This window comes from Saimiri boliviensis, chromosome 8, assembly GCF_048565385.1.
Source record: "Saimiri boliviensis isolate mSaiBol1 chromosome 8, mSaiBol1.pri, whole genome shotgun sequence".
Lineage (NCBI taxonomy): Eukaryota > Metazoa > Chordata > Mammalia > Primates > Cebidae > Saimiri > Saimiri boliviensis.
The window spans coordinates 11330358-11345795 of record NC_133456.1 but is presented as its reverse complement, the minus strand read 5'-3'; the positions used below and the strand labels follow the sequence as shown (position 1 = coordinate 11345795).

Below are 15438 nucleotides of genomic sequence, written 5' to 3'. Positions count from 1 at the left end.
CGCCACATTGAACATAACAGATAAGTTAGTGCCCTCCCAGCCCAATCCTGAGGGGGCCTGCAGTGAGGTCTGTGTGAACACACAGCCACCTGCTGGCCACAGCTGGGATGGCCACAGGCTGGGCTCAGGCTTACCCCTGGGCTTTGCTTGGCCTTAGGGGGCCTGCCAGAGTCTTGAGCCAGGCCTACCTATTGAGCCTAAGTAGTAGTCTAGACACTGGGTGTCACAGCCCCATAGGATGCCACTCTCAAGTGCAGGATCTACAAATCATTTTATTGAAATTGAACAAAGAACACAACAGTCTTCCTAGGCTGGGGCCCACCCTCCCCAAGCCATTTCCCACACTCTAGAAGCACAGTGCTTGCACAGTATTAAAAAAAAAAGGTCACCTCTATATAGAAATCAGACTCTGCCACGACATCATCATGGACTATTTACAAACCTTCACATTTTAAGTATTCCTTTTATGGTTTTCCCTCCTTTCCGTCCCTACCCAGGGGCTCCAGTACTTTCCCCTGACTCATCCTGAAATGGGGTTGGGGGTGGTTACTATAAGGGAAGGGGTGGCAGGCTACTCATAACTACTGGCACCAGCCTTAGGGTGTTGTCCCTTACCACAAGGTAGTGAATAGACCCCTCCAATTGGTAGGGTGTGGAGGACTTGATGCAAAGGCATGGGGGATTAGACAGAATAGGTGGGTTGGAGTAACTCCCCATAGGCACAAGCATCTGCAGCCTGTCCTGACCCCGGCCTGCACACTCTCAACTCCTCAAGTGGGGGTGTGTGTGTGGGGGGGCAACAACGAGTTGCAGTAGGGGGATCAGCCCAGCCCTGGGTAGAGGGAGAAGCCCCCACCTGGTCCCCACTCCTATCAATAGCCAGCAAACTGTCCATCCATCTGAAGGCAGGAACAAATGGCAGGTAGGTAGGAAGAATCAGGCTGGCACTGCCCCCAGCCTCTGTCCAACACAGGAGGAATCGAGGTAGCAAATGGCTGAAATGCTCTGACTAGGGGGTCAAAAGGGAAGTGAAGGAAAGGACAGTGCCCACAGCCTAGGGGCTGGGAGAAGGCAGACCTTGCTTGTAAAGTGCTGTAGCCTCTAGCAGGGCTAGGCCCCAGGAAAACTTGGAAAGCAGACCAGGCAAGGAACCAGGTACTGGGCATTCCTGACTGGTATATGCCCTGCCATGCTTCTTGCAGGGGTGGCTGGGGAGAGGGGGGTGCTAACTCTGCCATTAGCCTTCACCAGCCACCAACCACCTCTTGTCAACACACAAACCAACACCCAACCAATACTGTGGGACTGACCCGCTCACAGCTGAAGGTTATGGGCCAACGGAGTTTATTCAGGGTTGTGGTCCCAGCCTGGGGCTCCTCAATGGAAGCCACACCTCGAGCCTGGGAGTTTCTTGCTGGGGCAGGGGATGCTTCTGTCTGCCACCTCCCAGGCTCACACCTCATAGAGGATCACAGGAAAATCCACATGGATGCGGGGGGGATCCAGCTTCACGATGCCCTACCATAGAAACAGAAGCTAGTGAGGGTCAGGTTAGGGCCTCCACTTCAGGAAGCTTTCTTGTTCCTCCCAGAACCCTCCCACCCCAAGAGCCCCCACCATGACAGCAGATCCCATCTGGGTCTGCCTCCACACGCTTAGTGTAGGCTCTGTGACCACTGTCCAGCCCCTCACCTGAGGAATCAGATTCTTATGCACTCGCCTCAGCTTGGCCCGCTTCTGCCCGTTCTTAGTGACGATTGTCTCCTCATAGAACTCGTGAGCCAGATCCCCGTCCTCATCATAGAACATGGAGCTGTGTAGAGGGAGAGGGGAAGAGGCTGAGCTGGAGCCCCAAACCTGGGCATGGCAAATGTCACAGACCTCAGAGAAGGTCCTCCCAACCCCAGGTGGGAAGAAAAGAGAATAATACGCCTGGAGAATCCTTTTTTAAAAAAAATTTGTATTTTTTTGGAGACAGAGTCTTACTCTTTGCCCAGGCTGGAGTGCGGCATTGCGATCTCGGCTCACTGCAACCTCTGCCTCCTGGGTTCAAGCAATTCTTGTGCCTCAGCCTCCCAAGCAGCTAGGACTACAGGCATGCACCACCATACCCTGCTAATTTTCTGTATTTTAGTAGAGAAGGGGTTTTGCCATGTTGCCCTGGCTGGTCTTGAACTCCTGAACTGAGGCAATCCACCTGCCTTGGCCTCCCAAAGTGCTAGGATTACAGGTGTGAGCCACCGTGTCTGGCCTGCCTGGAGAATCCTTTCCCTGGGGCTTGGAGTCTACTAGAAGAAAGTGGGAAGTGGGGTGATGGGTGGGCAGTGCTACTATGTCAGACCCCCAAGAAGAGAGGCCACACCAGAGCGCACTATCCAGGCAGCCCACCAAGGCCAGTTCTCATCACTGATTTGCTCAGAAAGGGCAGCTATTCTAATATGAGGCCTTTGCCTTCACCCAGGACTTCAAGAGTGGGCAGGGTTGTGGCCTGGGCATGTTGGTCTCACTCCAGAAGATGCTGTTGGCCCAGTGTCAAAGACTGAGATAGCAGATGCCTAAGCTAGGAAGGAGCCCAAAGGGATGAAGGCAGTGTCTCCCGGACCTCATGCCCCAAGTGGCTGGTGAATTGCCACTGTTGGGTCTTCCTGTTGTCTACAGCCAAATCTCCAGCACGGGGAGCACCCATCTCCAGGAGTCCACTAGGACCAAGCCAATCTGGTACTCTTGTCTGTGCCCCTAGGAGACTGGGGTGGGGACTGGGTGGGTAGGTCAGCGCTCTATATCTGGAAAACATAACTGGGTGAGTGTCTTTTCTCCTCAGGCTCACTCCCAATACTGGGGCCTATCCCTGCTTTCCCAGCCACTACCCTCAGAGGCTCTGCATCACTACAGGAAAAGCAGCCTAAACAGAAGGTCATTATCCCCTTGGAAGAACTGATGGGAAAAGGCTAGGAGCCTTTAATATGCAGACTGAGACGGAAGCGATGAAAAGAAGAGGTCCTGATGTCTCATGGAGGCCCTAGCTTAGCTTTACCATGCAGAAGGCCGGCCCAGTGACAAGCCTCAGGCTCACTATTCTCTAGGGAGATCTTCATAGTGGCTAAGCCGCCTGGAGACCACTCCCCGGCTTTCTCCACCCCTATCTCCAATGGGGGCTCAGAATATGGGGGTCGTCCTGGCTCGGTTGTAGTGGTGTACAGCAGTGGAAGGCCGCCCGCCTGTCCCCCACACCTAGGGTGGAACCCATGCCCTTACCCGCGGCGCGTGAATACGAAGGGGGGCACAGCTCGGCCCCGAGGCCGCACCAAAGCTTGCTCAGCGCCTGCTGCCTCTGAGCCGCCGCCCCCGGCCGCCGAGGTGAAGGGCCACAGGCCCCGAGCTTTGGAGCCGCTGGCGCCCATGTCAGGGCCGCCGGCGCATGGTTGGCCCCGCGGCCGCTCTGCTTACAGCGCAGTCGGCGCCACCATAGCCTGCTCCAGCAGCTGCTCACAGGTGCCGCCGCCGCCGCCGCCTTCCGCAGGTTCGGCTGTCTCCACAGAAACCTCACTTCCGGTTCCGCACGCTGCCGCCTTTGATTGGCTGTTGCTCTAGTCGGTCCGTGGGGCGGGACCAATGGTCGTCCTGAGATGCTGTGCACCCCAGCATGCGTTGCGAGATCCCAGGTCCCAGCAAGCCGCGCTCTGACCAACTGGGACAGCTCCCACCGAGGAAAGTGGTGGTCGTGAGTCCTCCCAGTTTCTTGGGTGTATATGGCAGCTCCGACGTCCCCCAACACTTGAGTTCAGGCCTAGCAGGCCTTCTCAACCACCAGTCCTCAAATCAGCACTTCAGGGCCTCAGGCCCGACCGCTGGGTGCCCATCTGGGTTCTGTTTTCACAGCTGTATTTTTGTCATTGCCATGTAACCAAGTCGAAGGAAAATTAAGGAACTGGCCAAATTCATATAGTTACATTCCGGTCTGAAGAACTTCGAATTGTGTTTTCAAACCTAGCGAGTGCATGCCTAATGAAAGCAAGAATTGTTAACAGCTATATCCTTGGTGCCATGAGCAGTCTGGTGCGCGATGGCAGGTCAGTATTTGAAGGGGTTATGCCACAGCTTCTCCCAGAGCGTGGTGTGTGTGTGTTGGTTTTCTTTTCTTTTTTTTTTTTGAGATGGAGTTTCCCTCTTGTCGCCCAGGATGGAGTGCAGTGGCACGATCTTGGCTCACTGCAGCCTCCGCCTCCCAGGTTCAAGCGATTCTCCGGCCTCAGCCTCTCGAGTAGCTGGGATTACAGGCACCCCCACCAGGCCCGGCTTTTAAAAAATTATTATTTTTTTATTTTTAGTAGAGGCGGGATTTCACCATGTTGGTCTGGCTGGTCTTGAAAACCCCCGACCTCAGGTGATCGACCCTGGCCTCCCAAAGTGCTGGGATTACAGGTGTGAGCCATCATGCCCAGGGCAGTTTCCCTAAGTTCTAACTGTAGTCCATTCTTGTCCCCACCACAACCTGAGCCTCAGGGAGCTGAGTGATGACCAACTATATATATATGGATACATCTTTTCACAAGTTGGTCCATGGTGACTCTGCAAGACACCTGTGGGCCTGTCCATCACCCTTGGCAATTTCCAGCAGCATGAGGGGCAACTGCAGCTGTGTGCCTGTAATAGAGAGTCCAGGCTGGACACGGTGGCTCACACCTGTAATCCCAACACTTTAGGAGGCCAAGTTGGCAGGGGCCTAGGCAACACAGAAAGACTCCCATCTCTACTATACTTTATATGTAAAAAAGAGTCCAAGAGCAGGAGGATCTTTAAAACTTTATTCAGCCAATTCTCTCAGGCCTCAGGCCCCAGGCCCTGATGATGACTGTCACCCCGACCCTTCCCCCACAGGAGCCATTCAGCTGAGGCCACCACACATTACAAACATTCATGCACTTCATGAAAAATACCTGAGGGAGAGACCCTGGCTTTGATTAGCAAATGAGGTATGAATCTGGGCCAGTGCCCACATTCACACAGACCCTGGCCCAGGGATATCCTCCTCCTATGAGGCATTAAGGCACTTGCTGCACTGTGAACCAGCACTCCCTGACCTTGGGGTGTGTGAGGAGTTGGCACTGTAGAGAGAAACCAAGACTCTTTCTCAATGCCTGCCTTATTCTGAGGACCCACCCTTAGCTCTGATAAGGATATCCTGAGACCACATTCAAGATCCAAAACCTTTCCCCATAATAGATGAGGGCCCTCACTCCTGCAAACATGACCCTGTTCTGTTTGTAGGGTCTCCAAGATTCTCACTTCTGAGACACAAATTGAGGAGACTTCTGTTTGCTCCACTCCTGCTCCAAGCCTAGAGCAGCTTCCCAGGGTAGCCCTGGCCCACCAACGCCCAGTACAGAGGGGCAGAGGGGTACAGAGCCATACCCAGCTACACCCACAGGTAGACACAGGGGGCAAGCTCCTTCGCTGTTCTCTGGGCTCATTCCCCCAACAGAGGATGGCCTCCATGCACACTCATTCCACAGGTCCCACTGGCCCTGTCACACTCACACAGCAACACAGCATGCTCTTGGCGCTGCCTGCTCTCCGCCTTCCCCTGGGGGTACAAGAGGTCACCCCAGAGGGCAGGCGTGCAGGGCCTCTTGGATCTTCTGGCGGCAATAGGAATACTTCTGCAGGATCTGGCGGAGGTGCGCCTCTTCCTCCCGCTGCAGAATACGCAGGAAGTTATGTAGTTCAGGCATGCTGAAGGCGTCCCACTGCAAGGGGGTAAAGGGGAATACGGGCTACAGAAGGGATGGCCAAGCCAGCAGACCCTCCTCAGAGAAGACTAGCACCTCATGTTCACAAGAGCTAGGGCTGGGCTTTCTGATGTCAGGCTTCTGGCTGAATGAGCTCTGCTAGGATCTGTGACAGCAGTTTGTATGGAAGACGGGCCCTACAAAATGGTCACCTTACTGAGGCAACCAAATCAGATGTTTCCTGTGGACAGGTCAGGCACATTCTGGGTCTAATTCCACTCCACAGCTTCCAGGTAAAAAGTCTAATGCCTGAAGGGGCTCCCTCATGTCATTAGATGGACTCCTGCATCTCCAGAAGATCTTCCACACCAGGAAAGATCAAAGCACCAAGACAATTCTTCCTGGCCTCTCAGGACAACCCTATGCTTTGGCATGAGTGGTCTGGAAGCCTTCACTTGGGTTACAATGCCTATACACTCCTAAAACTGCTTCGCAAGGCTTGTCCTCCAGCACAATTCCTCCTCCAAGCCTTACTGTAGCAACAGTCCATCAGCCCCGTCCAGTGACAACCAAGAAACTAAGGAGAAGTATATACTCACGTTCACCTCCCCAGAGTCATTTTCCTTCAGGACGAAGCTCAGGGCCTTGTCACTGGGACCCGCCAGGAGCCGCAGCCGCAGCGGCTGCTCATCATCTGACAGCTTCCGCAAGTACACTGTGAAGGGAAAGTAATGACCAGAGACAGGCCAGCTGCTCAGTCCCTGCATGCACGGTATATACCCTCACATGGGGCAGGGTGGGGTAGGAAGCCCACCTTGGCCGTGACGCTCAGCCCGCTCAAAAAGTGCAAACTTGCGGGGGTCATCCACCACCAAGAACTTTCGCAGCAGGGCCTCAATGACCTCACGTGCCCTTGTGCGTGACAGCACATGCAGGTGCTTGACAGTATCCTTGGGCAGGTAAAAGGAAGTGCGGCGCCTGACACTTGCACTCCGTCCTGGCCCCTGCCGGGCATCCTGCAAGGAGGGTGGCTTCTTGCTGGAGGGCACTGAGACAGGGCGCACCAGTTTCAGCTGAACCTTGATGAAGCCTGTGTAAGAGCCGTCCTTGTTCTAAATAAATAGAGAAACCAAACCTTGACAGTAGGTACCAGGTGAGATGATGCACTAGGGTTCTGTCTACCTGAGGCTAGGCTGGGTATGTACTAATTACTGCTTGGTAATTACTACTTGAGGTATCACCACCCAAGAATACCTCAGTTGTGATCCTCTGGGTATCAGGCACACAGCTGGGTACTTCCTCTCCACACCCGCTTCCTGAGCAGTCAACTCACCAAGCTCATGAAGAGGTTGCTATTGATCTGGCCATTGTACTCCTTGATCTTCTTCTCAATCTCAGCTTGAGAAAGGTCAGGTGTCTCCCACTCCACAGGCTCGTCCTGTAAGATGGGCTAGCATGGACACAGGGCCCTTGAGGAACCCAGAGCTTCTCTGAAAAATGGCCTCTGGAACAGTCCTTGGAAACTGACTGTCTTTGGCCCTGTCGCTGATGTATATATACAAAGCTGCCCAGCTGGTGCCTGCCCTGAACCCGCAACTGCTTCTGGTTCTGCACACTATGAGTAGATAAGGCAAAGGCAGAATCATTTGGCTTCTCTCTGCTACCTGCCTAGTGCCTCAATGTAGCCCTGAGGATACCACAGAAGCAGGGGCAACTGAAGGTGCATGGCCAGGGGCCAGGAACAGCTGAGGGACTCTAAGGAGGGACTCTCATTTAAAGTAAAATCAGGCTGGGTGTAGTGGCTTACATTTGCAATCCCAGCACTTTGGGAGGCCAAGGTAGGAGGATCACTTGATGATCCTCACAAGTTTGGGACCAGATTGGGCAACATAGCAAGACTTCATCTCTAATTTAAAAAAAAAAAAAAAAAAGAAAAGAAAAAAAATTAGCTGGATGTGGTGGCATGTGCCTGTAGTCCCAACTATTCAGGAGGCTGAGGTGAGAGAATCTTTTGAGCTTGGGAGATTGTGGCTACAGTGAGCTATTTTTGTGTCACTGCACTCCAGCCTGGGCAATTGAGTGAGACCCTGTTTCAAAAAACAAAAAACAAAAACAACAAAGAATAAAGTAAAATCACACCTCAACTGTACATTCTGATCACAGCACCCTAGTTGTGCTGGAGTGAGGGTTTGTCCTAAAGAAGGCAGCCCATTTTTCTCCTCTGCCCCAGCACAGGGCCATGACCCACTGCAGGGTGAGAGGAGTGGAGAGTGGTACACATTAGTAGTCCAGCCACCAGTGGGCAGAGCAATAGTACTTAGAGTCAACTCCCTATGTCTCATACATAGTGAGAAAAATCACTGTGAGGCCGGGTGCGGTGGCTCAAGCCTGTAATCCCAGCACTTTGGGAGGCTGAGGTGGGTGGATCACAAGGTCAAGAGATTGAGACCATCCTGGTCAACATGGTGAAACCCCGTCTCTACTAAAAATACAAAAAAATTAGCTGGGCATGGTGGCGCGTGCCTGTAATCCCAGCTACTCAGGAGGCTGAGGCAGGAGAATTACCTGAACCCAGGAGGCGGAGGTTGTGGTGAGCCGAGATCGCGCCACTGCACTCCAGCCTGGGCAACAAGAGCGAAACTCCGTCTCAAAAAAAAAAAAAGAAAAATCACTGTGACATGACGTTTAGCCTTCACCCAAGCTGCACAAAAGGCTTGGGTCTGGACAGCTTCCTGGTGAGTTTCTGCACCTGCCCGTGCTGTCTGGAGATTTAGCCCAAAGATGTTTTCTTTTCTTTTCTTTTTTTTGAGACGGAGTTTCACTCTTGTTACCCAGGCTGGAGTGCAATGGCGCGATCTCAGCTCACCGCAACCTCCGAGTTCAGGCAATTCTCCTGCCTCAGCCTCCTGAGTAGCTGGGATTACAGGCACGTGCCACCATGCCCAGCTAATTTTTTGTATTTTTAGTAGAGACGGGGTTTCACCATGTTGACCAGGATGGTCTCGATCTCTTGACCTCGTGATCCACCCGCCTCGGCCTCCCAAAGTGCTGGGATTACAGGCATAATAAGCCACCGCGCCCGGCCGATTTTTTCTTTTTTTGGGACGAAATCTTGCCGTTACCCAGGCTGGAGTGCGGCGGGCATGATCTTGGCTCACTACAACCTCTATTTCCCAGGTTCAGGTGATTCTCCTGCCTCAGCCTCCTGGGTAGCTGGGATTACAGCTAATTTTTGTATTTTTTTTTTTTTTTTTTTAGATGGAGTTTCGCTCTTGTTACCCAGGCTGGAGTGCAATGGCACGATCTCGGCTCACTGCAACCTCCGCCTCCTGGGTTCAAGCAATTCTCCTGCCTCAGCCTCCCGAGTAGCTAGGACTACAGGCGTGCACCACCATGCCCGGCTAATTTTTTTGTATTTTTAGTAGAGACGGGGTTTCACCTTGTTGACCAAGATGGTCTTGATCTCTTGACCTCATGATCCACCCGCCTCGGCCTCCCAAAGTGCTGGGATTACAGGCGTGAGCCACCGCACTCGGCTCTAATTTTTGTATTTTTGGTAGAGATGGTGTTTCCCATGTTGGCCAGGCTGGTCTCAAACTCCTGACCTCAAGTGATCTACCCACCTTGGCCTCCCAAAGTGCTGGGATTACAGCCATAAACCACTGTCCCTGGCCCAAAGATTTTTAACTCTACCACTCACTCCCCACCTCATCTAGGAACTGGATTCTTGCCAGAAGGGTGGAATGTGGGACAGGGCAGCCAGGGCTTTGAACTGACTTTCTTCTTTCAGACTCCCTGGGCTCACAGCATCAGCTTTACTTCCTGTTGACGTCAGATAGACCCTAGTTAGGATGGGAGTGTCACAGACACAGCTGAATTCAGCACTGACCAATATTTTGTCCCAGAAGAATTCCCACAAGGTTTCCTGTAGACTGATTTTGTGCCCAGTCCAGGAGAGCCAGGGTTCTCCCTGACTACGCCTTGGAGTCCCCTTAAGCTGCTTAAACCATCTGATGGGGACAAAAGGAGAGGACAGATGAGGGAGCAGGGTGGAGCCCATGGCCTTTTAGCAGAATGCTCCTCACCCAGAACCCACTGCTATTCTGCAGCTAGCAAGGAAGTGGGGCTGAGAACTGAGGCCAGGGCCTCACGGGAGAAAGGTACAGTGGGAGGGGTGGAACTGAAGCTCATTTGCTTCCCCAAGTATCTAAAGGTCTCCTGGATGGAGGAGAGCACTGGAGTGAAAACCCCAGCACAAAACTTATTGGGGACAGTGGGCAACCTTGTCGGGTTAGTAAACAAATGGTGTGGGCCCTGGAAAATGAGGGCTGCAAGCTGTGAGTAAGCAGTGGATGTATTTGTTCAGTGTAACAATGGGAAGAAGTACCCAGATGAGAGGGGTACTAGTGGTAAGAGAAATACCAGGCACACTAGTGCCTGGGCAAGAAGGAAGATCATTCTGTTTGCAGAACAGGGAGGGCATAGGGATGGTGCTAACTTATTCTTGTGTTGCTCTGGGTTCCTACCTAAGAATGAGAAAGCTTGTTCCTTCTTCCCTTCCTGGATCATCCAGGAACCCTGGGTTGGGATGTAGTGACCTCATTTCCAGCCCCTTCCCTTCTGGAGATGAACCTCCCTCACTATCTTCATTCAAAAAACAAAGGACTTGGACTAGAGGCACTGCACAGTCCTCACAGGATTCTAAAGGAGGAAGAGTTTCTTTTTCTGTTTCCAAAGCTGCCTGCTGGAAGAGGATTTCAACAGCCATGCCCCAGTCGGATGTACTGCAGGACCATGGAATTTCCCTTCTGCATCATAGGGACCCACCCTCCACTTTACCACTGTTCATAAAAACTGTTTTTTTTTTTTTTTAGACAGAATCTCCCTCTGTTGCTTCAGGTTGGAGTACGGTGGCATAATCTCAGCTCATTGCAACCTTTGCCTCCCGGGTTCAAGCAATCCTCCTGCCTCACCCTCCTGAGTAGCTGGAATTACAGGTGTGTGCCACCATTCCTAGCCCCCCTTTTCAACTGGTTAGTTTTCCCACCTTTCCACAGTGGAAAATGGCTTAGGACTGAGTGACATGAAGACAAGCCCAGGGATCTACACTCAACTCTTGCACCCAAGCTATGGGCTGAGATTTTGGGGTGCTGAGCACCAACCCCTTTGTAAGAAATTTTGTAAAATTTTATCTAAAGCATCACCCACAACTCCACTTTCTTTACTTAAATAAGGATTTCCACCCCACTGCTGCCAGGCATACTGAGCTTCACAGTCCCTATTTCTCTCTCCTGGTGCCCCGGCCTGGTTCTCTGAGCCTGGTGGTTACACCCATGGCACCTAGCACAGAGTTCTCTTATAATGGGGACACCTAGGAGGGTCCAAGACACCTTACAGTTCTGTGTCAGTAACCTGGATCTCTTTCCACCTCTTTAGGCATTTTACAATCTAAGCTTCCTCCTTCTTGTGGATAAAATGCTCCTGAATGCTTATGGTCCAAAACAAGACTTCCTTCCTATCCATTCCCAAATCTTTCTCCAGATCCACCCTAGAGGAGGGATCAGAATCTTCCACAATCCAGCAGCTGGTGACAAGCCAGAACAGGCAAGAGGTAAGGACTCAGCTGGCTTCAGCCAGGAGTGCCTAAGGAGGAGATCTCCCTCTGTCTCTCAGTTTTCCTAACCATACTTCTCAATTCCTGGAGAGGACTCCTCCCTCTCCACTTCCTCCCCTAGTCTCCCCAAGGAGGGGGTAGGACCATCCGAACGCGGAAATCGAGGTTCTAGTCCGGACTGCTCGGTCGGCTTTAGTCATAACTGGATAATGCCCGGCTCACATCTACCACAAGCCACACAGCTGCCTTCCCTGTTCAACCGGTCGGGGACAGAAACCAAGGGGACCCCAGCACCCAGTAGCGAGACGCTGGAATCGGGGTCTTACACACAGTTCCGCGGGCCAGTTCTCGGCCAGGACCCGCGGAGAGCCACGTAGCCTGGAGGGTGGGGCTACCCACCGACCCAGGACGCGGCAACTCACCGGGGAGGGCGGGGCTCCAGCGACCGCCCCCCGCCCCTTGACGGCACCCCCTGGCTCCCACCTGGTCCCGGCGCGGCCTGCGCGCTAACGAGGTTCGCGCGGTGAAGTACTGCTCTAGCTCCGAGTCGGAGTCCTCTTGGCTGCAGTAGCCACTGCTTGTCGTGCTGCTCCAGGTCATCTCGAAAGAAGGCGTCTCCGCCTCGCCCATCGCCCTGCCCGCCCGTCCCTCTAGTCCCGAGAGTCCGCAGCCGCCAACCACCGCCCCGGTCGCGTGCGTGCATGCGTGTCAGTGTGCGCGTGCATGCGTGTCAGTGTGCGCGTGCGCCCCGGCCAGCGCAACCGTTAATACTGAAACGTAGATCGCCGGGATCTAGCTCTTGTCTCATTGGGAGAGGAACGTCGGGGCGGGGACACGCACGCTTCGCCCCCAGGAATGACCTCATCGCTCAGGCAGCTCCACTTACAGACCCCACCTCCTACAGGAAACAGGGCGGGTGCCAGCGTCTACGCAGGCGCACCAGAGTCGCCGCTGGCCGTAGGCTAGGGCCGGAACGTGTGGGAACTGCGCGGAGCGTGGGCCCGCCTCAGCCCCGGTCCGCTAGCAGCCTGCAGTCTGTGCCAAGCCGGCAATCCAGGCACCCCTCCCAGCCCCCGCGCAGAATTAGCCTCTCTCTGCCGCTAGGAAATCGGCAGTTAGAACGCTCATTGCGCGCAGCACCGGACAGCCCTCGGGAACGCCTGCAATGAATGTGGCCTGCCCTTCCTCGCTCTGCCCATACGCCCTCAGTCCCGCGCTCACCACGTTCGTGTCCCGCTCCACCGCGGGTTCCCAGCCCAGGTCCCGGGGCCCACAGCAGTCCAAGCAGACGAGTGCGCGGCAACGGTAGTGGCAGGTGAACTTGCAATCTGCAGAGAGGCCTGGCCGTGAGGCGGAGCAGCCCCAGGTCGGGGAATTGTCCCGGAGATTGAAGGGAAGCCCCAGGGAGAGGGCCGCTGCCCGCCAGGCTCCAGAGAGGCCCGGCTTATCTCAGTGGATTACCTCCCACTGTTACGCGGACTCTAGTGTTGGTCACCCTGGGCGTCTGGAAGCTGGCCAGAAGGCCAAAGGCAGCTAGGGACCCAGGCCTGCTCAACAGTTGGATCTCATCGCCTCCCGCAGAGGTTCCCTCTTCCTTATTTGCAACTTCTATGTAACACCTCTGCCCATTTACTTGAGGGAAAAACCAAACATCTTTTAAAAATATATATATTTATATAAAGACGGGGTTTCACCATGTTGGTCGGGCTGGTCTTGAACTCCCGACCTCAGGTGATCCCGCCTTGGCCTCCAAAGTGCTTGGATTACAGGCGTGAGCCACTACGCCTGGCCAAAACCAAACATCTTTAACCTACGTCCTCCCTCTGGTTGTTATCTGTCTCTACTTCCCTCAGACCAAAACACTGGTCTCTATAGATTCTAATCCGCCTTCACGCTCTCCTCCACCCACTCCAGCCAGGCTTGCCTCTCCCTCCAGGAAACTGCCCAGGACAGGGTCCTCAGCGATCTGCATACTGCCAAATGGAATCCAGTGTCCCAGTCTCCATTCTCACCCCCTCAGCATCATTTGAAGCTTGCTCCCTTTGACTCCCAGGGGACACACTCTCCCAGGTTTCCTCCTATCCCCCTGCAGCTCCTGTTCAGCTCCTTTGCAGATTCTGACTCAACTTCCAGATCTCACGGTGATGTTTGGGCTCAGTCCTGATAGCTGGCCTGGTCTCTCTACACTCACCTGCCCCAGATCCACAGCTGAAACACTGACCTAGATTAGATCCTCTGTGCCAGTACCTTCACTAGGATGTCTAAAGGACGTTTCAAGTGAACATGGCCAAAATTTAATTCCCCTTTCTTCCACCTCACTGCTACCCTTGCCTAGCTTCCTCACTGCAGCAAAAATGGCCACTATGCCCCCAGTTACTGGAGACAAAAACCTAAACTTATCTTTGATTCCTCCCTTGTCTCTACACACCCAAATTGTCCTGCTTTTTTTTTTTTTTTTTTTTTTTTTTTTCTCCATGGCCACTTTATTTTTCTTTCAGAACACTACAATATCCCAGCCTTGTTCTTTTTTTTTTTTTTTTTGAGACGGAGTCTCTGTCGTGAGGCTGGAGTGTAGTGGCACGATCTCAGCTCACTGCAACCTCCGCCACCTGGCTTCAAACGATTCTCCTGCCTGAGCCTCCTGAGTAGCTGGGATTACAGGCACCCACCACCACGCCCAGATAATTTTTTTATTTTTAGTAGAGACGGAGTTTCACCATGTTGGCCAGGCTGGTCTTGAACTCCTGACCTCAGGTGTTCCACCCACCTCGGCCTCCCAAAGTCCTAGGATTACAGATGTGAGCCACCACGGCCGTCCCCTTGTTCATTCTGTGTTCTTTCACAACTTTGTGCTTCCCCCAGCTGAATTTGTGATATTCTCTTGTACCACATGAAAGCATCTCCATGCACACACAGATCTGGGCCACCATCCATCCACAAGTTCCTAAATGTTAGAATAATTTGGGGAGTTTTAAAAATTTGCTGATGCCTAGGGTCCACTCCCAGCAGTTTATTCAACAGGTCTGAGTTGGGATCCAGGCATAGAGGTTCAGAGGGCTGTAAAAGTGCCCCTGGTGATTCCAGCTGGTGTCTAGCTATGGGAGAGCAACTTTTGCCTTGCTGGCGATTCCCAGGGGTGCAGAAGGACTGCTGGGTGTGTGACTGTATTCCATATTTTAGCATCTGATTCACTGGGTCAGAAATGGGTTTTTGCTAAATTAAGATTCAACAAAACTCCTGCTTAAAGGGGGCCCACCCAAGGTTCTAACTTTTTCCAGGCTCCCTCCCATATAGGTGGGTAACTTTACACCAAAGGTTCTGGAGGGGGGTCACAGTGAGTGAATCTTTGGGAAGAGGCAAGCCTGGAAAGATGGACTCAAGAGGACAGTAGGCACAAACGCTTTCTCAAGAAAGGCCAAGGCATTTTAAAGAAACTTGAAATCAGCACATTTTTACATACAAGCAGCCACCTCTGCCCATCTGTGCCCCAGATACGGGAGGAGTGCAAAAAGGGATAAACCATTTTCGCACAGCGATGGGGCGAAAGTAACGGACCTAGTCCACGGGAGCTGTCCCCGCCGACCCCCTCTGCCGCGTCTTGACCCGCGGCGACGGCGCTGCCCCTTGGCTGCCCCTTCCGCTCTTGTAGGCGCGCGGGGCCGCTACTCACGCGCGCACTGCAGGCCCTTTCGCACGACGCCCCAGATGAAGTCGCCGCAGAGGTCGCACCACGTGTGCGTGGCGGGCCCCGCGGGCTGGAAGCGGTGGCCACGGCCCGGGACTAGCTGCCGTGCGGGCTTGCGCGCAGTACCCCGCGCGATGCGCAGCGCGTTGGCACGCTCCAGCCGGGTGCGGCCCTGCCCGGCGCGCCCGGTGGGTGCCAGATCCCGCAGCTCAATGAGCTCAGGCTCTGCCGACATGGCCCGGTCGGGCCGGGGCTTCGCTGGCTTTGCGCGCTAGTAAGCGCGGGCCGGGCGGGGACGAGGGCGGGCCCGACTTCAGCGCCGCCCCCGGGGTCTAGGCTGGCGGGGTGGGAAGTAGCTGAGGAGAGCCGCGCAATGGAAACCTGGGTGGGGGGACTGTGGGGCCCGGAGG

At 53.8% G+C, this 15438-nt stretch overlaps 2 protein-coding genes across 5 annotated transcripts; both read right to left on the bottom strand.

Annotated features, from left to right (window-relative positions):
* Positions 1-252: 252 nt before the first annotated feature.
* On the bottom strand, positions 253-3550 carry TUSC2 (tumor suppressor 2, mitochondrial calcium regulator). The gene is made up of 3 exons (XM_003936627.3): positions 3256-3550; positions 1693-1813; positions 253-1518 (listed from the first exon to the last, which is right to left on the bottom strand). Exons 1-3 carry the CDS (start codon positions 3399-3401, stop codon positions 1453-1455), a joined length of 333 nt encoding a protein of 110 aa, XP_003936676.1. The 5' UTR covers positions 3402-3550; the 3' UTR covers positions 253-1452.
* A 1241-nt stretch (positions 3551-4791) lies between these two features.
* RASSF1 (Ras association domain family member 1) lies at positions 4792-15327 on the bottom strand. 4 transcript variants are annotated; one of them, XM_074403812.1, is made up of 7 exons: positions 15014-15327; positions 14111-14287; positions 12565-12671; positions 7063-7167; positions 6544-6841; positions 6329-6444; positions 4792-5747 (listed from the first exon to the last, which is right to left on the bottom strand). In XM_074403812.1, the coding sequence occupies exons 1-7, from the start codon at positions 15261-15263 to the stop codon at positions 5601-5603; spliced, it is 1200 nt and encodes a 399-aa protein (XP_074259913.1). In that variant the 5' UTR covers positions 15264-15327; the 3' UTR covers positions 4792-5600. The 4 variants fall into 4 exon arrangements, with proteins under 4 accessions (XP_074259913.1, XP_010345416.1, XP_010345420.1 ...); XM_010347114.3 differs by lacking the exon at positions 14111-14287; XM_010347118.3 differs by lacking the exons at positions 12565-12671; positions 14111-14287 and having other exon boundaries at positions 15014-15295.
* Between the last annotated feature and the right edge of the window lie 111 nt (positions 15328-15438).